A 25,923-nucleotide genomic window follows, 5' to 3' on the forward strand; every position below is an offset into this window, starting at 1 on the left:
TTGCGAGGTCAAGTATTCGCATATAAAGACCCCTTAGGGTAGTAAGGAACACAATTGCTGTTATTTGTGGCTTCTATTGCAGTGGCACTGTTGGACTACAAACAGAGTTGGTTCTTCTAAAAGGATTCGCTTACAGTCGGCTTCTGCAGCTATTTAATCTCATTTAAATTTGAACAGAACTCTAAAAACAGCTATTGCATCCATCCTTAAATAGGGGATCCTCGCTTATTCGTCATAGCACTACTGTATTTTCGGTGATCATTTGACATGTCAACAGCGCTAGCAAAACCACACGATCGATCACGCAATCATCGTACTGCAAGTGAGACACACTTAAAGGAGAAGAACGGCAATAGAAGAGCCGAGCAGCTATACCTCTCGACAACCGGTAACAGTGACAAGCTACCGAAATGACGCTTGTCCGCGACAAACACAGCACTCTCCATTGTCACTAAACCTACTGACACACACACACACGAACACGCACAAGCAAACTCGAAGGTTGCTATCCGTCACGGGGCGCAATCCGCAGTCGATGTAAACCGTCTGCAGCTTGAAACGGTCAACGAAGCACTGATACGCATGTAACGCACGATCGTTACAAGCGCCCAGCTCTACCATCGTCCATGCCCACCAGGAATAGGTCCTGATAACTGTACTACTACTCGTCCTCGTCAGTAATCGCGCGTTGTGCTCCATTACACAATACCATTTGAGACAGTCCCGAATTGCCCTCAACATGGGGCGTGCGAAACGATTGATGACTTATTGTGCTGGCAACACACCTGGTTCAGATGTCCAACCGGCCTCGTCAAGGTCTTAGGTGCAAATATGCGTCACCAATTATCCCGTCGATCGATTGGCGATTAATGAGTTCCGCATTGGAAACCAATCGCCGCGCGATCAACCACACCAACGCACACGCGTGTCGTTGCCCCTGTCCTGATTCACGGGGCTCGCTAGTCCCCGCCGATGATAAGCGGAGGACTCGCCCACTCGCGATTAACTCAAATCTGTGCTTCAAAACAGGCCGTCAAAAAAGGGCAGAGATGGACAAAGAAGAAGCAGATCGTTTGTTGTTATCAGTGACCTTGCACCCGAACCATCGCCCTTTCCCCTCCTCGCCCGCAGTAACAGGAAGGAGAACCGTGACATCAAATGGGGAGCATTTGTTTCGACAGCTTTTTGAAGAAATCCTGATTGTGGTGTGCGACCAAATAATCGTTGGTTATCAATGGTCGCGGATGACGCGTTTGAATGACCGTCGGGCCATGCTCCCTCAGGCTTGGTACAGCTGCACTCGCACCATAGCGATGCCAGTTTCGACGGGATTTTAAAAATAAAAACTCCCAAAAAATGTTTTCGGCACGCGAACCGCGGCAACCGCTTGGCATCATCCATTGCTTTGGCAAGCGGTTCAGTTCGGGTTTTTCGTGTTCCCGTCGACAACGACGCCGACGAGGGCGTACCGTGCCGTCGGTGTTTACACGATCGTCCGCGAACGTTCTGTTGTGGATTCGATTGCATTCTGATGCCGGGACCATTGCGGGGTGGAATGGGACGGAGGTGGTTTTATGAAAACAAAACCTCCGACGCCCTCGATAGCCGTCAAGACGAGTAACGGCGTCCCTCTGCCGCGTTCCACCTGCACTGCCAAATTTAATAACGAAAAATCCGTGGAAGTGAAAATCGATTAATTCGTATTCTCGGGAAGGCGTCTGTGAGAGGGTTGCTCAGGGGGAGAGGGGTGACTAGCGGTAACTGCTAGAGGTGGATTTGTTTATGTTTGTTCGTAGTAGTTTTTTTTTGTAGGACGCTGGGCCATGGTTTGCATCGGAATGCCATCGGAAAACGAAACGTAGTATTGGGAGCAGCACACACATTCTTGGAAGATGGGTGAGGCATGCGAAGACATGATTGAAAACGATCGAGAATTCGCGTGGAATTTGTGACTCCTTGAAACTTTGAAGGTTGTGTTGAAACGTTACGTGGCTAAACATGGATGGACTGATCGGACAGCAAATTGATCGGAATAGCAGTTTGGACCAACTATGTGGTATGATATCATAGAGGGTACAGATATCATCTTCGCTCACAATTTGTTTCAATTAATTCTACTTCGACAGACTATACTCTCTTGGACTGTACCCTGTGAACTCTCAAACATTGAAACTAAAAAACAATGAATTTAAGACAAGTAGGTTAGTTTAAAAAAAATAGATTTTCCAAACCCAAATTCTGCCAGGAATGTCCAAATATTCGAATAGCTATGGAGATTCGAATTTCTAAAGCCCTTATGACACGTTTGCTCCTCGCGTACATTGCCACTTGCCTAAATAACTTCCGACGTGTTTCCCGAGCACAACTCTAATGGAATCATCGATTGCGTTATTTGTTCAGCAATCAGTCACGACATACATTCGGCTACTTCACCATGCCATCCAAGGTTGACTCACTTATTGGATTCCATCCCAAAAGCGGGGAACGACAGCACATCATACCATACATATTTGACGCAACTTTGCCTGGCAATCGATTAGTTGGATCTCATTGTGACACGTCGGACTCCTGCTCGATTGCTATACCAGTACCTTTTCACCCAGACGACGGTATTTTTGAGATCCTTCTGCAGGTTGTCCGCCTCCGAAGCGGCATCGCACCGATTGGCGTAGAAGTTCAGGCTGTAGCTGTTGTCGCAGCTCAGCTGATAGATCGTCGTTCCCTCGACCGTGTCATCCAGATCTTCCAAACTGCTACACCCGGACGGTGGCATCGAATCGAGCCGGAACAGGGACGATGAGCCACCAGCGAAGGTAACTTGCGTAACATCCTGCTCCAGCTGATCGTTCTCGCACGACACTGAACACTCCATTTTCTAACTCACTCCAGGGCACGATCGAACTACCGATCACCACTTGCACCACGGAACTGAAAAACGGGAATGATTTGGAAACGAGCCGCAGTGGACCGTTGTGGCCGTCTGGGCATATCAATTCTAGCGATCGTCGATCGTTGCTCTCTCTCTCTCTCTCTTCCAGTCGTTTCTCTCTTCTAGACGTTTGAGGACATTCCCTGTGACCGGTTTAGGTCAGTTTCATTCAATTAGCCGAATAAAGAGCAGACCTAGAATGCACGCCAGTAGCATAACGAGCGGCAAGGAGGGGAGCGCAACGGCTTAGACACGCGGGTGTTCCAGTGCAAAGTAATTGACATCTGATGGACATCACCTTTGTTTTGTGTGGCGGCGTACAGTGTTCCCCTTCCCCAGGCCAGTCTCCCGTCTGATGTTCGCTTCAATTAAATTCAATTAAGATTTAATTCATCACCACCAACACGCTGACGACGATGATGATGATGGTGATGATGCCGATGATGATGGCACCCACTAGGAGGACTATTAGTAACGCGTTGTCACCGGACCTCGAGTGCTTCTGGACAGCTGATTTGTCAGGAAGGAAGGCAGATCTTCCAAGTCTCTTTATAGCGAGCGAACAAAGCGATAGCCAGAAAGAGCTCGCGGGAATCAATTGAAGAGAAAGTGGTTTCCCGGGTCAACACGTAAACGTTGGGGTCTACCCTTAAGCCTGTTCCCCAGTATCCTGGTGATATGTAATCGAAGACCTACGAGGACCCCCTGCTGCTACTTCAACCTTCGTTCGAATCCAGGCAATGAAGGAGCCGGTCAGCGAATCATAGAAAACGGATCCATCAAACGAACTGTGTGGTTGCCGTGGCAACATCATCCGGATGCCACGGGGTATCGACACTGAACTCGGATGATGATGCTGCAATGGAAGCTGGCCTCTATCCAACCAACGCGCCAGCAATGAAATAGACACCACCAGGACAGGCCAGACCAGGCCACACCAGGCTAGGCCACGCCAGGCACGAATGCACTCTAAATTAAATTGCACTTGCACATGCACCTCGTCTCTTTTCCCTCGAACACCACTACCCCTGTGTGGCAACCCCGTACTGGTGGCGGACCTATCAGTTTTGTCCCATCTCCGGCATAATTTCCGGACAGCTACAACTGGGTGGCTGGCTAGCGATGTCGGTGCCGCGGTTTCATGAAGATATCTCTTGCTCCCTTTCTCGCCTGCCTTCAAGGCGCGCCCTCCGGGGGGCATGTATGTGTGTACAAGCAATCCTTTACCGAGTTCCCAGACCGCAGACGAACATGAACCCCCCACGGCCCGCGATCCTGCCACTTTGCTGCATCAAAAAGGAATTGGTTGGCCATATTGCTGCTGCTGCTGCTGCTGCTGCTGGTTTTCTGCTTGTTCTTCTTCTACGCCTTCTTTTACTTTTCGTTTGCATGTGGACCCGTGCAGGGAGGTCATCGTGTGGCCCGATGTGTGGCCGATGCCCGGTAGGTCGTTGCTATGTACTTCGCAGAAGGAGGTGGTAGCCCGGCGGCTCCATCATGGACACTCAGCATCGACACGATTATGTGTGATGTCGGTTTTTGGCCTACAACCAGTAGCGGTGGTGGCTTGCTTGCCCGGCTCCCCCTCTAGCCACCGAACTGAATCAGGTTAACCACCAGGATACGTTGCAAATGTTTGCTGTTGAAACGAGAAATTCAACGAAAAAGTAACAACTCATTCCGGGAAAGCAGCGCGCAACCGAAGCGAGATGCAGCGCAGAGTTCGAGCGAAAAAGTTAATCTGGAGCACCATGGGAGGAGGAATCGTTATCCGGGAATCCTTTCCACCGTCACCAGCAGGACCTGAGAAGCAGCGAGCAAACCTTATTGCTGTCTCCCAAGGAACGATAACCTTCGGTTCTCCCTCTCACTCTCTATCTCTCGAAGGAAGTGATGAATAAATCATCGGAAACTACTACTACCACGATCGCGATGGTCGGTCCTTGAACCGAGGAGACACACTACTGCTACTACTGTTGATGCTCCCGGTCACCAAAATCACGGTGCACGATGCCTCGGTGAACGGTCATCGCGTAATCCGAAATTGAATTGCAAAATCAGTTTCCCTTTTAAGCATCATCGGGCGGTCGCACAATGAAGCCAACCACACTCTATTCCATCCCCTCGCTTTCTTTCTCTCCCTCTCTCTATCTGTTCATTCTCGGCCAACGATCGATGGATTGCATAATAGTTATCCACCGCGTTGCTGCTTGAGCATACAAACACCGGAGTCCATTTCTACTTCTGTCGGTTCATCCAGCAATAATCCCAGTGCGTTCCATGCCGTGCCATAAAACGGCAACGCAGGAGGAGCACCTTTTGGCAGCGATTGTAGCTCCAGCAGCCAGGGTTGGCAATGTGTAAACATTAGTCAGTTCTTCTCCCTCCTTCGCTCCAAACAAACAACCGCGAAAGGGCCGCGAATAGAATAGGACCATAGGCGCATAAGCAGCCGGCTCGGAGGGATTCTGAAAGAAGTCGGATTTCGTAACGCACACTAGCAAGCACCGGGCCAGTCTCCCTTCAACAGCGCTCTCTTCGTCTCTCTAGCATCATTAGGCGCATGAAGGCGCTCAAGCTCCTCCGAATAAACATCGCACCTCACCGCACTCCGGTAGAATTGGCTTTTATGAGTTTGTTTTCCACCGCGAGCTCATTGTGTGTGTGGGGCTGGCCCCTGGGTTTGCCTCGGTTTGCTTTCCTGGTCCTGTTGTGGCCCGCGATGACACTTACCCGATGGTGCCGTTCTTAAGATTATCGACCAGCGTCGGTGGGGATTTGCAGCGCACGTTCTGCGTGAGCGAGTTGTAGGCCACCGCCTGCAGGTCGGTGCTGTTCGAGACGTTCAGGATGTTGCAGAAACCGGGCACCGGCGCTGGCGGTTGATGATGGTGAAGGTGCTGGTGCTGCTGCTGCTGCTGGTGGTGCTGATGGTGATGATGATGATGCTGGTTGGTGGCCGAGCTGACCGGACTGACGCCGCTACTACCGAGCGGTCCACTGGACGGAAGGAGGGTCGAGGAAGGTGTGACGACGTGCGATATGAGAGGGGCCGAGGCGGCGAGCGATGCGTTAATGTCCACCACCGACACCTCCGTCAATCCGTCCGTCGGGTGATGTGAATGATGCTGATGATGATGATGAGGCTGTGACTGCGGCGGTAGTTGCTGTGGATGCTGTGGATGAAGCGAGCCCGGATGATGATGACGCAGTGGGTTGGTTTGGCCTATGTTCCCGAGCATGGCACTGTCACTGTTCGCTTTGCCGCTGGCCATTCTACTCGCATCCATCGCGACGCAACGACATGGGAGCAGCTCGTACGGTGGTGGTGGAAAATGTTTTCCACGAAATGCGCTGCGTTCTCGCTCGCTGTTGCTCCGTTGGCCCACTAGAGTGCCGCTGGGGGTTTCGTGACACACGTTGATCGCGTGATGCTGCTCTTGAAATCTGTGAAAGAAAAAGAGGAACGGAATTAGACCGGGAAAGGATTAGAAGAACGTCGGTCCGGATGCCGGAAATCCCGGTTTGACGATCCCGGGAATGAATCATATGTCGACCGAGTGTCGACATATGATTCATTCATTATGTTGTGCTTTCACCTTCGGACCAATCCACCGCGCAACCGTTGGAAGTGTTAATTGCTTCCGGTATTTTGCACATTTGGCGCATTAGCAGCATTAGTTTCCAAGTTGATTGGTGTTAATGGCGCTCGTATTAGCATTTGTGATGGTCGGTTTTGGGAAACAAAAAAAAAAGAACGGCGTTCGTTTTTTTTAAACATATATAAGAACGGACGAACCGTATGTACAGCGTTCGTTGTTCATTTTAAACATTGGGTTTCTATTTGCGATTCTGGTAAAGCTATTTGATCGACAGCCAAGTAATAACATGTTAGCTTCTCAACAAAATTCTCTGTTTAGTAAGACCAGGAACGTGCTGTTAAAGAAGTCAGTGTGAATCAACGCTAATAAGAAGTCAGCCATTTTAATATTCGTTTCATTTGGTGGAAGAACAATACATTTAGAATCATGCAAAAGTTTGAAAGGGCCTCTTCGAGTCGTTATTCTCTATGGGAAAAAATAAAACAAATACAGCGGAATCTATGAATTTCCTAAAAATAATGTTGATTATTCCCCCGTAAATTCTAATGTTGATTTTTACCCATAATAAATACTTTCAAGAATATTGACTTCAATTAACACTCCTGCTCTATTATTTAATATGCCATCTTCGTTCATATCAATACCAAAATATGATAATTGACAAATCATAGCAAGGCAATGCAGAGAGGAATATCGATTGGAGTGTTAAAAACAAATGGAAATCTCAGACTGATTCAGGTTTACTGGCCGCGCCAGCGTTTCGTCAGCTGTTTTCGTTGCTAAAGTGTCCCCCAGCATGCTGCTGGTGTAACTGAATGATTAATGCAGAAAACCAATAAACACGACTCCGAACGCTTCGAATCGCTCCAATCTCGCTCGTTGACTCTCCTTAATAAGCAGTCGAGTGGAAAAGCGAGGAAAACCCCGGGATTTCCCACACTGCATCGTCGCGATGTAAATTAACACCATCCATTGCTGGGCGTGGGGTTTTACGGATGCGTGTTTGGCGTGTGAATGTGTCTTTTCATTTTTTTTTTTCGTACCTTCAGCCACTGCCATTTGCTATCAAAACAACCCCCGCAAAACCGAAGGACATCCAGGACGTGGATATCGGACTTCACTTGGACGGTATGCGCGTATCGGTAGGGCACAGCATGTTTTCGGGACCGATCCGTCCTCTGGCCGTGAGAGGCAAACACCACACTTTACGTGCTTCGTGCTCGGAGTTCAAAAGTCAAACTCTCAACCCACGACACGGGGTCCCTCCCGGCAGGGGGTGAAGCTAGGTCGCGGTGCCGCGGTGTCAATGTGGTTAATTAGCCCCGTAAAGTGGATTGCGGCGGTAGCACGGTGAAGAGCTAATGGTATTTTCGTGATGGTATGGAGCATATTGGAGCAGGAGAGCAAAAATACAAAACTCAAAACACCGGTTCGATACAATTCGATATGCACACAGAGCAGAGCAGTGAAGGTCAAAAGAAGGTGTCACATTAATGATGGAAGTGAAGAATGAATATTTGTTGGCAGTTTTTGGGTAAGAGAAGAGCAACCCACTTTCAGAGTAAATTGGATTCCTCTTTTTGTGACTTAATTGAAGGGAAATGCGTTGACATCTTTATCGTTTGAAGTTTAGGTTGTTGCGGGTATTTGTTTTCAGCAACGCTTACTTCATAAAATAACGGCAAACCAGCAACAATCAGATTAACAAACACACGCCTACACACGCACGTACGAGCAACACCAATTGTTTATCCGACCGTTCATTATCTTTCTCTCTCTTGCTCTTCCAGCCGCAACCACACGAGCGTAATCCAATCAACTTCCAGAGCAACACGAACGGCAGCCAGTAGTACCAGCAGCAGGAAGCTTAACGGCAGCTTAAACCAAAACCAACAAACCGTGTAAGTAACTTTTGTGCAAACTTTACGACTTCCGCGTAGAGGAAAACTTCAGAGCCGTTCGATGGCGAGCGGTTGCATCGCGGATGGAAATGCGGTTTACGGTGCATCTTCAACCCACGTCCACGTCGCTCCTGGTTTCTGCAGTGAGTCGCAGCCGTTGGAGGACATTTTTCACGAAATTTTTCCGGCTCTTAATATTTACGCCTCCGCAGCGCACGAGGGGCCCGTGGAAAAGCCGGAAAATTGTGTGAGACATTGTCGTCCTCGTTGTCGTCTTCGTTATTGTTGTTGTCGTCGTCGTTGTTGGAGGAGCAAGAAGGAGTTGTCCTGGCTTCGCGGCCTGCACCGTTGTGTGAGACTTCCTTCTCCTCTCGCTTTTCTTCTTCGCCCGTGTTTCGTGTCGTTTTCCCGGGACGGAAAACTTTACCATTATGGTCACCATTTTCTATATTTACTCGCTATGCTTTTTTGGAGGGTTGGAATGTGATCCTTTGCTCGAGGATTCCATGTGTGTGTGTGTGTGTGTATGTGCATGGGGAGGTCAGCTGTACCTGTTGTGTGCTGTGCCGGATACACACACACACACACACACACGTACACAAACACATAAACACGGGTGTCACGGGTTTAACATGCCCTTTGGGGGCCTCTCCGTTGTAATGGTGCGGCTCTTCCTGTAGCGCCGGACCGGGCCCGGAAATGCCGTCCATTAAACGGAACCTGGTGCCGGCACCTTCCGGCCGGGAGCAGTACCCGATGTCCGTATTCCGATTTCACGGTGGACGGCATACGAAACGAAACAACAAAAAAAAAACCCACGGAGCGGTCGGCCCAACTCACGACGTGTTATTTGCATATCGATCCTGTTTGTGCCGCAGCAACCAGCAAATGTCCTCGGTGAAATGAAGCGACGATCGCGAAGAAGAACTGCACAACCAACGCCGAACCGAATCCACTTGACACACACAAACATACACATATACACACACAGCGTCTGGCTATTGCAACCGGTCTATAGTGAGAGAAAGAGAGAGAGAGAGAGAGTGGCCAGCATAATACGCGCATGTGACTTGTATGCCGGTACCGAATGCAACACATATCTTCGGTGAAACATTAAAACATTGATGGTCGCGGGGTCGCGGGAATTGTGCGGGGCAGAGGAACGACGACGACGACGACGACGACGTGCTGAATGTGCTGAATGAATGCCATTCGCCCACGCGCTTGCACCCGGATAGAGATAGCGAGATAGAGAGTAACCATCTACGCCACCATCCTTTCCCAGCTACGATTGCACTCCTGATGTTTGCTCACCACACACACAAACACACACGCGCGCAGGCTCACACAGATAGCGGTGATTGTGGTGGGCGGAAGAGGATTTTGTTTCTTTTTTCTGCTCCCGATAGCCTCTCCGGTTTACCGGAAGTGATGCCAGCGTCATCGTCGTCGTCGTCGTCGTGGTCGTCGCCGATATGACTCCCGGGGCGGATAGGCGGACTCTCTCTCTAGCTCTCGCTAGCTAGTGTGGCCTAGTTCTCGTCGCCAACGCCCTGGTGTGCGGTGCAACAGCAGCAGCAGCAGCAACTACGTGGGAGTCGGCAACGACCAACGTCGTGATTTACTCGACATCATGTGGTCGCGACAACGTTTTCCTTTCCACAACCAACCACACCGAAGAGAGGATAGGATAGAGTGGATAGGGGGAGGGGAGCTGATTAAGGGGTTGCTAGACCACGCAGGACACCGGATCGCAACGGGGACGACGACGAAGACCACAACGACTTAGCCCAGGCTCACGGCGACGAGTCCTTGAACGATGAACTTTAAGCAGCTCGTCAGAAGAAGCAGAAGGAGAAGAAGACCCTTGGCGAGCACTCGGGCTCGAAAAAGTGTGACCAATAAGGCCGATGGCATCGAAAAGGTATGGTAACCGAATGGCTGAGGGACTCCCGGCCGCCCCAGAAGAGGGATATTCGGGCAAAGATGCAAATGAGCCTCGGTGGGACACTTGCGCCGCGTGTTTTATAGTTGGTGTGCTGTCACACGATTTGGGGGGGTGTTTGGGAGAAAACTATAATAAAAGAATGAAGTGAAAAAAAAGAAGAACAGAAGTGAGAGATGACAGCGTCGGTATGACACTGACAGTGACAAATGCGTCGCACGATCTCTCGCCCGGGAAACTCTCCATATCGGGGGGGGGGGGGGGGGGGGGGGACTACTCCGCTCTCGGAAAACTCTTTCGTCCATTTTGTGGTCGTTCGGAGGGTTGTTTTTCATTCTGAAGTCTCTTTTTTTATGAATGCTTTCCTCGCCCTACGGCCATCTTAATTCAGGTGTCACTAATTTAACGTTCCGGTGTGTCAGAACCAACAATATAACGAAAAACCTCTTCGGGAACAACGTCGGGACAGGCACGGCAAAAGGGTGTTTAAGGGCGAGAGCTCGAGTTGCCTTAGCTTCCCCCCCCCTGATATCCTTGACAACCTGCAACAAATACCAGCGCCACATAAAACGACGCCAACCTTGATGGGACTGGCAGATTAACAGTAGCCACCGGTTTACGCGTGCGAATCCTGGCCGAGATTCGAGGGGGCTCCGTTGGTATAGTTGACTGCCCGACTCCTTGCCCCCCGGGGACCACCACCTGGAACGGACCGATACCGAAGGAAGACCCAGCGGCAGCGGTTTGTTGGTTTTATTGAATTTTTAAAAAGGACACCTTCCTGGAGACCCCCACAATGGCACGATGTTTCCGACTACCTTTCTGTGTCGCTCGCACCTACGAAGGGGGTGGTGCGATCTTTGGTGGGTGGGAAATGAAAATTTAAATTGATTTTTCTTCCTTCACCCCCCCCCCCCCCCCCCCCCCCTCCAGAGTCCTTTTTCTCCACCAGAAACCGGAAGCAGCATGAAACTCAATCAATATTGACACCGAAGCAAGGGCGCAGGTGGTGGTGGATCAAATGTTTATCATAATTACACCTGCAACCCCCCGGAAAACCCGGCTGGTGACCTGAACTGGACCTGGCCAAAGACGCCAGCTGAGGCTGCAAGGCTGGTTGGCGCGCTGTTCATTGTTCAACGATTCAGTCATCGAGCATCTTCCGATGGCGTGTGGCGTGCGTCGTCCCGCGCTTAAAGCCGGCAGATTGTGTTGCAGTGAAGGCTGCTGGTTGGCAGCATATGCTGCCACCCCCTTTCCCGTGCCCGCTACCAAGGTTCGCCCGTGACTGTGCCCTTGAAACGGTCTCATCATGCGCGGCAGGGAGGGGAGTCCGAGTTGGCAGCATTGGCATCATCAGCTGAGCAACACAAAGGCGGCGAGTCGAACACAACGAGTGCAATCCAGTGCAGCTGCACCGAGCGCAAGTGCATTCTTATTATCTAGGCTGCACTTCGCACTACCTCTCCTACCACCACCTCATCAGCTAGCCTAGCGCCATGGCCCCTCGATTAAAGCTGCTGCAACGGAAGTGTAGGAACGGCAAATGGCAAATAGAGAGAGGACGGCTCGGCATGGCACGGCCGGGATTGGCATATTGGAAGGGGCTGCCAATGATGACGATGATGATGATGACGGTGATGACGGGTTGTAGTGGTTCCCAGGGAAGGGAAGGAGAAGGGGGTCGAGAGTCTCGGTGTGAATTGGACTGAAGCAACATCAGTTCGCCTCGGTGCTTGGTGGAATCATTAACGTTTGGCGAACGGGTTCCTGCACCGCCCCTTGCACCCACTCTGCTGCTGCTTCTCCCTGCTCTCGCTCTCTGCTGTTGCTGCTTTGTAGCGATGCAAGCGAGTGCAGCTGCACTTGCAGGCCGCTCGGTCGGTCACTCGGTTAGTGCGGTATGTGGTAAGTGGGCAGGCTGCCAGGGCAGGGAGGGTGCTACCGGCTCGTCCGCCTACCGTCACTTTTGCGGGGCTTTCCTTTTTTTTTCCTCTTGTCAAATGTTTTTTTTTTTTTCGGATGGAGGATGGATTACCGGTTAGTGCAACGGTTCGTTGGTTAGCTTTTGATAGACGTATGCTTGGCCAGAGGCATTCGGAAGTGGGTTTCGTGGTTTGCTACCGCTACTGTGCTGCTCCGTTGTTAGCAGATATGCACAAGCTGTTTTTGTATAGTACCTCACCTTTAATGAAACGCGATTTGCATTTGCAAGAGAAATAATGCAAACATGCTTGAAACCAGGCTGCCATTAGACGTTCTATTTAAATAAAACAAGACACTTTGTTCTTTATGTATACGAGCAATTTCGTAAAAATGACGAAATATTTAATGTTATCCGTGCGAATATAAGTAAACTATTTGTTGTATTATATTACTTGGTAAAATATTATTGTTTCCCAACACTCCTTCCATGAATCTATGAGAGCAATCAAATATCAGAAAATGTCGTCTATACTTGAGAAGTTATGCTACTGGAACTTATTACAGTGTTGTGTGCCTATGAGGTTAAGAGTCGAATGAGAGTCCAAACTAAGAGAACACAACTTCTATGTTCTCTTTTTGTAAGATTGTTGCAAAACTGACAAACGATTGCATAAGAATCAATTTAAGTCGAAAAAATTTCTTGGAAAAGTATCACCAGTTAGTATATTAGCATTCTAGCTAATCACTTTGAGGTTCGTTACTGTTGGGATGATAAATCGTTAAGTATTAACAAAGTATACCTGATAAAAACGGGTAAAACATAACATGGCGACTAACTTCAGCATTGTTAGGAAGGTAATAGAATAAACGAGTTAAGGGCGCAAATTGTTACATTTAATCAACTAAATGATGACTAAATCCGATTTGGCTGTCATCTGCTGAGCTCACGTTCGGCTCGACATTGTTTTAACCCCCGCCACGCGCCACGATTCAACGTCCGACGACGATGACGACGAAAATCAATCCCGAATTGCATCTCGTTCACTATCCGCACCACCATCATTCATCAACGCCAGAAGCCGGGCCCGGTCGAGCGAAAAACCGGGCCCACTCTCGCCACCCACAAGTGGATAACAAGCGGATAAGTCCTTTAGTCGGGGAATTGCGAAACTGGCTGCACCGTGCACAAGGCACGCCGGCATGGCAGGAGCAGCTTATGTGGTGGTGATGTGGCGGTGCCGGTGGCCTTTCAACAGCTGGCTTTTCCCATGATTTACGAGCACTTTCCCGCTGCTGCTGGTTCGTGGCCGAGCGAGGACGAAAAAAAGGACCATCCCAGAACGATGAACGGATGCTAGCCTGGGAGGTATGAGGGCAGGTGGACAAGGAATAATCTTTCGCAATCAGTGCAACTATGGTATTGATTAATTGGTCGAACCATCGAACGGGTGGTGGTGCGCTAGCTTCGATCAGATTCCGCGGAAAACCGGCACCGCTTGCTCGCGTGACTGGAGCCCCGGGCCACTGCCGCCCATCATCAATCCATGGAACGATTATGCCGCCCGGCGAGAGATATCAATAAGTAACTGAAAGTTGGACTGGATAGAACTTTCTCATCGCCATTATTGCTTTGCTGGGTAGCACAGCAGTAATCCAGTAGCGATAACAGCGCCAACAGCTAATTAGATATTGCCACGACGAGTTCCATGGGGTGCTCGACCGCGAGGCCGGGCGCTTCGAATAAGAAACGCGCCACCATTTTTCCGTTTTCTGGAAAACCAATTTTCTCGCCTCAAAAAATTGCCATTTCACTTGACTGGACATGGAGTGCGTCCTGCGGAGAGGTTCGTAAATTTTATTAACAAAACCACCTCGGGCAGTATAGCAGGACAAGGAAGGACCGTACGGCTCCAAGAAACCGTCGGCGCAATATTGCGCAATATATTCTGTCCCTGTCCACTGGACCGTGAACACTTAACTCCCTGCGTACAACGTGCCAAGAAGAGGAAGGATAAGACACAGAAAAGCAGAGGAGCACCAAAAGCCAAGAAACGAAGAAGAGAAAGAAATCCCAATTAACTAAGGGTGCGCGCACACACACATACAATGGAGCACACATAACGCGCCCGTTACCCTAAGAAGCGCCGTTTCCAACTGCTGATCGTGCAACGTGCTCCTTGGGGGTGCGAGAGACTCTGAAACCCATTAAACCGGGAAGCCATTTCTGGTTCTGGTGATTATCGTCGTGTTGCAATCGTGTTGCGGCCTGAAAGATAGTAACGATACGAGGGCGATGAGGGCACGATGAGGCGAGTTGCCGTCCTTCAAACTGGCAACTTCTACTCCGAAGACTCTTCCTTCCTGAGTCAGCAAGTCGAGCGAGCATTACGTAAAGAGCTGTGAACGCATGGCAACCGTTGCCAGTGAGTGCGAGTGCACTTCGGTCGCCTCCTTAGATTCCTTTAGGTGCCGCGTGCTGTGTGTGAGGTGGCAACGAAAATGCCGAAAAAGATTAGCGACCAAGAACCGCCTCAGAAAGGGCGCTCGTTAGCGCACCGACCGACCACTCGGATATGTCCGATGGCCACCAAACGCTCGGTGGAAACAATAGTCAATCAACAACCGGTCGAAGTGAAGTCGGTCGGTGGCGATCTGTGCGCCACCCTCTCTCTCTCGGCGCTCGTCAAACGATAATCGATTAATGCGCCATTTCGACGGATGGCAGCAGCAGCGGCATGGACAGGGTTTGTTTTTGAGGTTAGGTTACGCTGCATCGCACCATTTTCGGGAGTTCGATTGCCCTCACTCCTTCGCAATTCGGGTGCGCGATCAATCACGCCATCACCGCCTATCGGTCGTTCTCGTCTAATCCGAATTTGCTGCGGATGGGGCGCCACCAACCAACCACCGGGCCATCGCTGTCCGGAAATCCGCGGATCCGTGTGTCCAAGGGGGCCCTTGATGGGGTATCGAATTTCACGAATCGCAGACCCGACGCGGTTGTGGGTCCGCTGGGCTAGGGCCCTTGCCCAGCTAATCGAATTCGATCCTCCAATTGCCACGAGCCACGGCCCCGTAGCGGCCATTCTGAAGCGATTCTGAAGTTTTATGAGCGGTCATAAAAGCTTTTTACTTCAATTTTTTCGTTCTACACCTCCGCATCTCCGGATTGTCGGTACTGGTGGCGGGGGAGGACGAGGAGGGGGAGTCATTCAATCAACCGTCAATCGATTTTTCACATTTTCACTGACGACAACAACAACAGTTCAGTATCAGTGACGTATTGATGCCTGTCCTGTCTGAAGCCGTTCTAAGTCGATACTTTGGTCGATATAGAACATTATCATCATCATCATCATCATCGTCATCGACGACGACTAATAGGAACTGATATCATGCGTACCTTCCGTACACTTCCTTATCGCCGAACGGGGTTAACATCGGACGAGTGCGTGGGAACTCCCCGACCCGGTAACCGTCATCCTCAGCCCGGTGGTTGCCGAGTGCAGTCTGCGTGCACTTAGGTACGACTCAAAGGTCAACTCGACCTCCTCGACCAGGAGTAGGCAGGCCCCTTCTCCACTCCGGTGTTTCCGTTGTTATCAAATCATGACGGGCCGCCATTACTTATCGCAACGCACCTCGAGTCGATTCGACAATCGACCACCACCGCGGAGCACACCTGTTCTCGCGGAACACCAGTTTAGATAAGGTCTGTTGTTCCGGTCCCCAGACCCAGACCGGGATGGAGTGATTACGTCAAACGATTCGGACAAACTGTAATCGGAACGCACTTCGCGTGCCTCCAAGTACACCGATTGGTGATAAGATAAGATTGTGCGAAATCTGAAACCGAGACTGGTACTAGGCACTGGTGTCTGTGTCCGTGTCCGATTAGCCACGGCGATTGACCTTTCCCAAAACATGGCAGCATGGCGACCGGGGCATGGCGACCGGGTGAGTTGTTTTGTCGTTCTGGCCGAACGGAAGCTGTCACCCAACGCCAGATGGGGTTAAGCATCTTCCATGGTTCCCAGGTCGGTGTATCGGAGACCATAGCCGAGGATTGACAAACACTCAGCTGAGTAAACTGCGAACGATGGTTGTCGATCATCTACCGACCGACGATCTCGTCTGTTGCCTGCTACAGGTCGTCGTTCCCTGGAGACCGTTAGTGTTGATGGATCCAACAAACAAGAATCTGGAACAAAACCGGTGGAACATCTACTTCCAGCTTCGTTGTTCCGCTGTTTGTCCACTGCCAAGATACCTCAACCATCGATTCGTTACCCCTCATCGAGGACACAACACGTTCATACCGCCCCCTTCCCCAACAAGGCAATCGATGAATCCTCGTTCGAGGCGTCCCCTCTCCTTCTCTCTGTCTGACTGACATACACACACACACACACACACACACACTCTCACTCTCTATCTAGCGAGTCGGTACGATGAAATGCGTTGTTAATCGAAATGAAATGTTTTTGTTCGGCCCCCGCGCGCACACACGCACCACCCACCCCCAGTAACCCAGTGGGCGCGTGTTTGGTGGCCACCGCCACGATCGCGACGTATGCTGCGTTACACTACACAACAGACCTCGGTACGCTTCGCGCGACTCGCTTCGGTCGCGATGGTCGATTGTGAAATTGTCATTTTGTTTAATGTGCGTACCACTCTTCGCAACTCCCCTGCTCCCTATTTCACCCCTCCAGGAAAGGGGTACCAAACGATCGCTTGACAGCGTCCAACGACCAAGCCAGCCAGTCAGCCCCCCCAAAATCGATTGTTATCGTCGCGACCACCCCGCGACTCGGTTCGGACCATTTAATTAGCGACACGCCGTCAACTGTCTTCCGCTATTGACGTTGTTGACGCTTCTTCTTGTGCCCCTTTTTGGCGGTGTGACAATAAGCGATAGTTACTGGCTTAAGCGGATAGCAATGATGAGGATGGTGATGATGATGGTGATGATGATGATGATGGTGATGGAGACACTTACGCTTTGATTCAGTTATGTCGGCGGGAAGTAGAAGCATGAAGATGCTCCTGTGGGACTATCTCGTGCAACCGATGGACCTACAACTCAATCCCTTCGCTAAAGACACACCAATTCACACACAAACACACACACACACACACCTGCACGAATGGCACACTAGCAAGCACTCGAGTGCGCACTTAGCGAACGAACGATTTGTATTGACTTCTACTCGGGGCAACGGGGAATCCGATATGCTCTAGCTCCAGCTGCCAGGACACGCACACCCCCCTCAGGACACGCAAGAGGAGAAGCCCCAAGCAGACCCAGGGCTGCTTATCGAACACTGCTGCGGGATGGATTCACGGCGCGATGAGGTGTTGTCTGTTCGTCTTCATCGCACCTCAAGCGATTGCATTTGCACTACACACTACTACTCTTTGTGACACCGTGAAGGGCCACAGGACGCATCCTGGAGTGCTTCTCTCAGCCAGGCACAGGATAGACACGCGATCCCACTGCAAACACACAGCCGACACTCACTCTCTATCACTCTACCGCTCTAGCGTCTGTCACTGTTCACCGTCTGGCCAGAGGTCGTTGTTTGAGCCGTAGGTCCGGGAAAAAAGGGGAAAGAAAAAAAGATTTTTTAGATTATTTAGAAATCATTCTCCCAAGGATGCTCGCCCCCCGGAGAGAGCGAAACCGCACGTGTATGTATACGCGTGTGTGTGTGTATTTGAATTGAAGATCGATCCCCCATCTCCTCTCCCGGGAACCTCCAAAGCAGGCTTCCGTTTCTATAAATCCGTCGCAAATCACCAGCAACCCAGGTAATGATGCCGCAGAATTGTTCCTTCGAAGGAACTGCGCTCCACCTGAATCTCATTTTGACAGATCGCTATATTGGCGCTTGGCCCCCTTTTGGGGAGGTTCTCGTTTTTAGCTTCAGCATCACGAGATTATGGCCTGCTGAGCTTGGAAAATGAGGACAAAAAATGAGAGAGAGAGAGAGTGCAGGCGAAATCGACATCACAAACGGCCTACCGCGATTCACCAGGCGATTGTCCGGCACGAAAATGCATCCCGGGCTGAATGAACGACACTTTAATCCGTTTCTTTTCTCCATTTACCAACCATTTTTTTTGTAGAAACAAAATGACTCACTGAACCTAATCAAGCGGGGGTCTAGAAATCTTGGAGCACATTGGTTCACTCTTTCTCTCTCTCTGTGGCTCTGCATCGATCGAGGACAATTACTGTTTTCTATCCTTTCCGTTCCTCGGTTCCCAGGTCGATACAAACGTATGACAGTTCTGGTCGGCTGGCGGTCGGGAACGTTCGATGATTGATGGGTTAGTCCATCGATTGAAACGTACTACTCCGGGGGAAAATCCGAAATTTCCTGTCGGACCTCTGTCTGTCTGTCACTTGTGCTACTGGTGTCTCGATCGAGCTCGGTTGGTGAGGTGGAAAATTCGCTCTCACAACGCTCGCGTGTGTGCGCTCGCTCTGGAAAACACCTGAGAGAGAGAGACCAATCGAAGAGTGGAATTGATTGAGGAAAACAAAATAAAAGAGAGCGAGAAAGAGAGACCGAGAGAGAGAGAGTTAACGAAGAGCAGATGATTCAACGAGCGAGCGAGCGAGCGAGCGTGGACCGCATCATCGTTGACGGTACCAGCAAGGACAGAAACCAGCTGACACAGCTGCAAAGTTAGACTACCCCTCCCCAATACCAAGGTTAGTCGTGCACACAAGTACAACCGTGAAGCGAAAACAAGGCAGCGATGGGGGGAAGGCATAATCATCGCGAACCACCGAGTGGAGCGTGTGCGATTCCCGGTTGTTCCCCGGTTGTTGTCTTCGATCCAACGCATCGATCGCGAAGATGAAGAATGATGAGACGCTACGATGATGATGATGCGCTCGCGGCCCGTTCGCAAAGAGCACAAACAACAGCACAAAAACCAAGCATGCAAACAGTGCCCCATGAGAGCACCCCCTCGGTCAGCAGGCATGAGGAGAGTGAGAGAGAGAGCACGACAGAGAGAGTGCAATTAAAGGGTATAAAAACGAGAGAAAAGGAGCACAGTTTGCCAGAAAAGAAACTAATAATTGGATGTACGGGTCGGGTGGTCGGTGCCAGAACTAAGGGAACTAACACTTTTTTCCCCCCAACAAAACGACTAGCCTATTGTCCTCAATGATGACACGCACACAAATACACACACTACACGTAGGACAGGAGTTGCAGGATTGGAAAACTCATCCCTCGAAGGGTGACGACAACGGCGACGACGACGACGACGACGACGAAGGTCCAGGTTGTTTATATCTCGATACACACTAGGGGCAGCACACACACACAAACACTATACATCGGATGCGAGTGATCACAACGCAAAATCCAATCCCAAACCAACAAAATCAAAAACTACAGGGGGATGGAAAGAAAAGACACCCGCCCCATCCTGGTACGCAGTTTGCTCGGCACCGCCGTGAATCCCATAGCTTACCAGCACTCGTTTGCACAATAGAAAGACGCGCACACACTCGCGCACACACCGGAGAGAAAGTTCGTCGAGAGGGCCACGGTCCAGGCGGTCGGGGCTGGGGGGTTCAGGAACAACCGGCGCACGAACCCTCGCCGAATAATGTCCGCTGCGGTCGGTCGGTCGGCGGTGGCTGCCTCGCTTCCTCTTCGAAGCAGCAGCGGCAGCTGGCGTCACGGCAGACGATGATTCGCGTTCGGCTTGTTGGCGCTACCGCGGCTTCCACTCATCTGTGGCGTTGTGGTGCTGCCGTCGCTGTCGTGACGCTGCTGCTGCTGCTGCTGCTGGGTCGTCGTGGTCGTCGTCGCTCACGCCAAACGCGGTTCGCGCGTGTTCCCGTCGCCGTCGTTGGCCGTGCAGCCGCGTTGCGAGAGATAAAGAGTCGCGTTTTTTCGCTCCTACTCTGCTGCTGCTGCTGCTCGCTCTGCTGTTCGCTCTGCTCTGCTCCGCCAGCAGCAGATTCATTCGAACTGTAGTGTGGCCACCATACAGACGGCCGCTCGCTGTTCACTTGAAGGGGTGAAGGTAGTGGTGGGTGGGTGGGTGGGTCGGATCGAAAGGGGGATGTTTGTATGCGCATGCTCTCCATGACAACGTATACGGCAAGGACGCTCAGGGTGGCTGGCTGGCTGGCTGGCACTCACGACGGGGTATATGCCGCGCGCGAGCACGCACGCCTCATGATGCAAAACAACTTGATATCGCTTGATAGGCCCTCCCTCCCACCCCAAAACCACCAGCTGGTTCTGCTCAGCTGCTGCTGCCCCCGTCACTGTTGGCCCTTGTTTTTTTTTACCAGCCAGGGAGAGAGAGAGAGAGAGAGAGAGAGACGCCGTGCACTGTAATAACCATGCATATCCATCACGAAACGGTGACAAAAACGTTTTTGAAGCAACCTCATCACGACGCCATGTCATTCACCGTGCGCCCCCATATGGGGATGGGCGGAGCTGATGGTGGTGATGGTGGTGGTGGTGGTGATAAACAGAAGCGAAGGACGCCGGGACTTGGGTCTTCGTCGTTGGGCGTCCCTTGACAGACACCCTTTCATGGTTCATGGTTTGTGGTAGACGTAGACGTTCCACCGTACCGTTTGATAAGCATTGGTATCGTACGGGTGTTGAGTTTCGCCTGAATGGATAATGAGAGTGCGCTAGTACTCATCAGCGTCCCATAAGGTTCGTTCACTATTTGGCATCGCGACTTCTTCTCTCTGTCGGGTTCAAGAAGCACTTAAGAAACCACCTCTTCATTAGTAGGACACTGGATGCATTAAGACACTGGATGCAGTTACGTTCGAAGAATGTCTACCATTTTGAGCACGTTTTGTGCAGAAGTTTTTTCCGCGATCTGCAGAACTGCTAGTTAAATTTAGTACTAGTACTAAATTTAGTACTTTAATTCGATCTGCAAAACAGATAGAAATGGAATCAGGGTCTATGAGTTTTAACATCGTTCGCATTTCAAGCGTCTCGAAAACAGTCTAGAATATTGTTGCAACATCAAGTAATAAGGCAAGAATCGCTAGCTAACAGAAAACCATAGAAAATAATTCTGAGTTGAAACTATTCTATTGATTTAGTAAGTACTGGCAATTAATAAAACTGTGTGTGAGCAACTAATTTTCACGAACTGCTACTTAACAAATATAAAATGCATAAAAATAGTCAAAGCAAACTAGTGAAAGGTACACCTCGCCGTCGTCCTAATCGTACACCTTCTCAAATTTTCCATTTTGGAATCCTTCCGCATGCCACTATAAATAGGATCCGTCCGCCTCAGGTATGGCGTAAGCCGAGGGAAATGTTTTCCATTAGATAATAATAAACTGACATAACGGAACGAGATGTAATGCATACTAACTCACGGTGAACGGGGAAGAAGGCAGTGGTCCTTTGTTCTTATTCTTCGCTACTGTGGGAGGCGATGATTGCAAACAGAAACAGAGGGCTTGGCCTGGATGCCCTCGGGCCCTCCCCCAGGGCGGGGGTCATCGTGTCCTGCGATTGTGCAACAAGTCAAGCCCACATCCTTGGCGGGCTTGGCTCCACAAAAATCATCGTTCGCAGGAACTGGCTATGTTTAATTCAATTCGCTCGCCCCCGACTATGCTATGCACGATTGTCCTGTTTTCTGTTTTTGTCACTCGCAATCGCGTTCCTGGCGTTCCGTGTCCGCTGTGCGAAGCAGCTCCGCTGCAAGTTGCATCACATCGGTTGGGCGAGATGGAAGGATTTTGGAGTTTTCTTTTTACCAGACACACACACACCCTGCAAAGTTACGATGATAAAACCCATTCATGGAATTCGAACTTTGGTTTCAAGCAAAATCTTGCGCGAATTGTGTAACGTTTTTTCTATGTTGCATAGTTTGTTTGAATTCGTGTTCTATTTTAATGCTTACAGGCCAAGGTTTTGTCTAGTTGGTCCAGCGAATCATAAGTTAAACAGTCATTTTATTAGGTTATGTTTGACTCGTTACCGTGTGACTCCGGTGGCGTTATCAGTGGTGCCTGCCAGCGCTGCCGACCACAGTGGTGAAGGCAGGAAATGTCACGCTGTTAGAGCAAACAAATTCACCAAACTGACCGGACCCTCACCTACTACTTACCGCAAACACACACACACACTGTGATTGGACCCTTGTCTCGGCCATTTGGGTGTGCTTCAACGATGTCGACGGCGACGGATGGCCTCGCGAAGGGTTGACCTCAATCCAAAGGCAACGCGTACGGGGCGCTACTCAAACGAACGCCCGCCAGCCAGTCGTTAATTCGGATCAAGTTCACGCAGCTAACCGGGTGTCCGCGACATGAGATAGCATAGTTTCGGTTCGGTTTCGGTGGTTCACGTCCAAAGTCCACTTGCAGGAAGTGGACTAGCTGATGCGAGAGCGACGGTGTTAACCAAAAAGGGTTTCTGCTACAAGTGGAGCAGCAGGCGGCGAGTGATGCTCAGAAAGGGATTGATGTGACTCGGAAATTGAGAGAGAGAGAGAGAGAGAGAGAAACGATGGTTTTCGTGAAACTTTTGGAAAAAAAACTCTATTTTTAAACGAATTCTCCTCACATATTAGCAACATCAAGGAGGGCGCAGCGCGATTTGCATATCTGTATCCGTTACAGAAACTAGTTTAGCACCGGTGGCACTATGGTGGTTGCTATGGCAATGACCGGCGTTGCACGGCTGGCTCGAGTTCGAGTATCTGCGAATGTCGGCATAAAGTCGTCTGCATCGATCGTTTTACTGATCGTTCCGAAGTGTGGTCGGGTGAGCCAACTCCCACTTTTAAAGAACAGGCCCAAAGAAGAAACGCAAAAACGTATATTTTTGCGTAACAGCGTTTGACCTTTCGTTGCTTCGTATAATGTGCTATCACTTGCGCCCTTCCAAGTGGCTGCGCTAAGGTCGTCTCGAGATTGCGAGAGATTCGTGCAAACACACCACCACAAACCCCGACACACACACACACACACGCATCCATGCTGTTACAGACACAATGTGTTTAGTCAGCATCAGAATGTATGACGACAACGGGCGATCAGGATGATGATGAGCGAAGCGAAGCGTGTGCGGATGATCGCCAGCTGAAATGCGCTGAATCATGCGGCATTCTCGCAAAACTCAACTGCTACGTCCGGGTTAGTTACCCAGAACGGTGGCGGCGCCCTGTTGCCCGGCCCTGCCCCTAGAACCAGCGAGTGTGGAGTTTAACTTCCTTCTTTCCTTGGCTCGCGGCTGAGTCTCTTTGTTTCATTCATTTGCGTAAGCCGCGTTGCTCGCTGTGCTTCTTGGTGCGGTGGATTGCTTGCGTCCTCCCCGCTCGGGACTGTCTACCGGGGGGGGAGCTAGTCAGGTTTGGATGCTGGAATAGGCGTGTGTGAGTGTGTTTTCTGAGAATTATGGTGTGGTTAGTATGGTCATGCCAGAGTGCAGAACCTGTTTGATTCTAGGGGTTGTAAAACTGCGAGAGGCTAACTTTGCTGGGGTTTATAGCGCAAAATTCCTGAAACTGCTCCACTTGTGGCACTCGTTCTTTCTTCCTACTTTTCAGTCTGATGAAACGATCGAACGCTTGATGCGGGAGCGAAAGCGAGTCCGCGGTTAGGGGTGATGAACGACGCAAAACCACCAAGCAGCGCACCGTGACTCAGCTCCAGGCTGCTCGGTGCATGTGTACTTAAAACAGCTGATTGCTTGTTTCGCGTCTCGCTCTGCCTATGGGCCGGAACTCGTCCGTTCGTTCGCTCGCTCGTTCGCTTGCTCGGTGCAGATGTACCGAGATAGACTCAGGCCCCTCAGCCCCTATTACCGATATGTTCCAGTAGATATCCGCTGGCAAGGGTGTGAGAATGAGAGACTGTATGTTCCTTGACGGCAGTGAGTATCGCACAACAGACTGCCAGCAGAATCATAGGGGTGAACGGGATGGTGTTATTGGAGGTTTTAGTTGGGGTTTCTCATTCACCGTCGTGAGTGCCATCATTGATGACGGTTCGGTACAGATGTACCGAGTGACACCAATCGCAAAGGTTCACGGCTTGGTACCTTTAAGTGGACCCGGTGGGCATTGGATTATTTATTTAATGTCAAATTAAAACAAAAATTAGAATGTTTTATTTTTAACAATACAAACGAAAAAAGATTTGGCCAATATTATTTTTTTGAATTCATTTATTTATAAATTTATAATATCAGTTAATATCTTTAGAGCCTTCAAAAGTTTTAAGTTCATGCAATTCCATTCCAGGTTATGGTCACAGTACCCATGTTTTTGTTGCCACGATGAGCTCAGGCTAACATTGGAGACGAAAAATGTTCAATTCGGTAAAAACGAGGAAGCTGGTCAATACAAATTTTCATCGTTTAAGTGGTGTGTCGAAAATTGATCTGCTTCGAATTACAATTCAATAAAGCGTAGTATGAAGAGCTTTAACTGTGAGCGTAATGTTATTTTTGTGTAAAAGGGCGTGAAACAAGTAAAAACGAACGAGGAGGAAAGAACCAAATCTAAACATTTAAAATAGGCACAAAAAAGTTTCAGCCAGTGGAATTCTAAATCTGCCGGTGGTTTGAAAGCCATCGAGAGCGCAGCAAGGATGTTGTAGCGGTGGCGGAGGATCTTCATTCGTCTTTACATCTCTATAGTGTGTGGAGAACCGTGGAGAGCCGCTATCTCACACGGGCGATGAAGTATTAAAGTACGGGCCCGCTCTGAATTTGATCAACAACCCCACCACACTCCAAACGACTCCCGCACCAGAGATCTCACGATTACACCGATGGAATCGCCCAGATCTACTCCGACAGACCAGAAGTCCACCCGACGAAGGAGGAATCAACTTATCAATATATTACACCAAAATGCCAGATTACTTCTAGTGATCGTTATCTCTCAATCTATAAATAACACTGTCATGCTGGTCAAACTTGTAGGCTCCGTTGACTGTTGTAAGGCTCTATGTTGAAGTCGCAATGCTGGAGGAGAACTGAAGCTACAACTTCAGCGATTGCATTGATTTGCTACAATAAGATGACAAAGGAGAACAGAAACGTATTTTAATCGAAAGAAATACGGTGAAAGTACAACAATCAACGGTTTCTCGTTACGGAATGCAAATCGAAATGCAAAGCCTTACAACAGTCAACGGAGCCTACAAATTTGACCAGCATGACAGCGTTATTTATAGATTGAGAGATAACGATCACTAGAAGTAATCTGGCATTTTGGTGTAATATATTGATAAGTTGATTCCTCCTTCGTCGGGTGGACTTCTGGTCTGTCGGAGTAGATCTGGGCGATTCCATCGGTGTAATCGTGAGATCTCTGGTGCGGGAGTCGTTTGGAGTGTGGTGGGGTTGTTGATCAAATTCAGAGCGGGCCCGTACTTTAATACTTCATCGCCCGTGTGAGATAGCGGCTCTCCACGGTTCTCCACACACTATAGAGATGTAAAGACGAATGAAGATCCTCCGCCACCGCTACAACATCCTTGCTGCGCTCTCGATGGCTTTCAAACCACCGGCAGATTTAGAATTCCACTGGCTGAAACTTTTTTGTGCCTATTTTAAATGTTTAGATTTG

At 49.9% G+C, this 25,923-nt stretch overlaps 1 protein-coding gene across 3 annotated transcripts in view; it reads right to left on the bottom strand.

Annotated features, from left to right (window-relative positions):
- LOC125950865 (ATP-binding cassette sub-family G member 1-like) overlaps nt 1-20,265 on the bottom strand; it is a 27,094-nt gene extending 6,829 nt beyond the window's left edge. Inside the window, exons 1-3 of one of the 3 annotated variants that reach the window (XM_049679229.1) lie at nt 19,804-20,265; nt 17,306-17,870; nt 5,663-6,376 (exon numbers count right to left, since the gene is read on the bottom strand). In XM_049679229.1, the coding sequence (XP_049535186.1) occupies nt 5,663-6,219 (557 nt within the window). In that variant the 5' untranslated portion in view covers nt 6,220-6,376; nt 17,306-17,870; nt 19,804-20,265. Of the gene's footprint in view, nt 1-2,591; nt 4,601-5,662; nt 6,377-17,305; nt 17,871-18,544; nt 18,637-19,803 lie in introns of those variants that run through there. The other 2 variants (XM_049679231.1, XM_049679232.1) reach the window with 2 other exon arrangements.
- Between the last annotated feature and the right edge of the window lie 5,658 nt (nt 20,266-25,923).

The sequence above is a fragment of the Anopheles darlingi genome, chromosome 2, assembly GCF_943734745.1.
Source record: "Anopheles darlingi chromosome 2, idAnoDarlMG_H_01, whole genome shotgun sequence".
Lineage (NCBI taxonomy): Eukaryota > Metazoa > Arthropoda > Insecta > Diptera > Culicidae > Anopheles > Anopheles darlingi.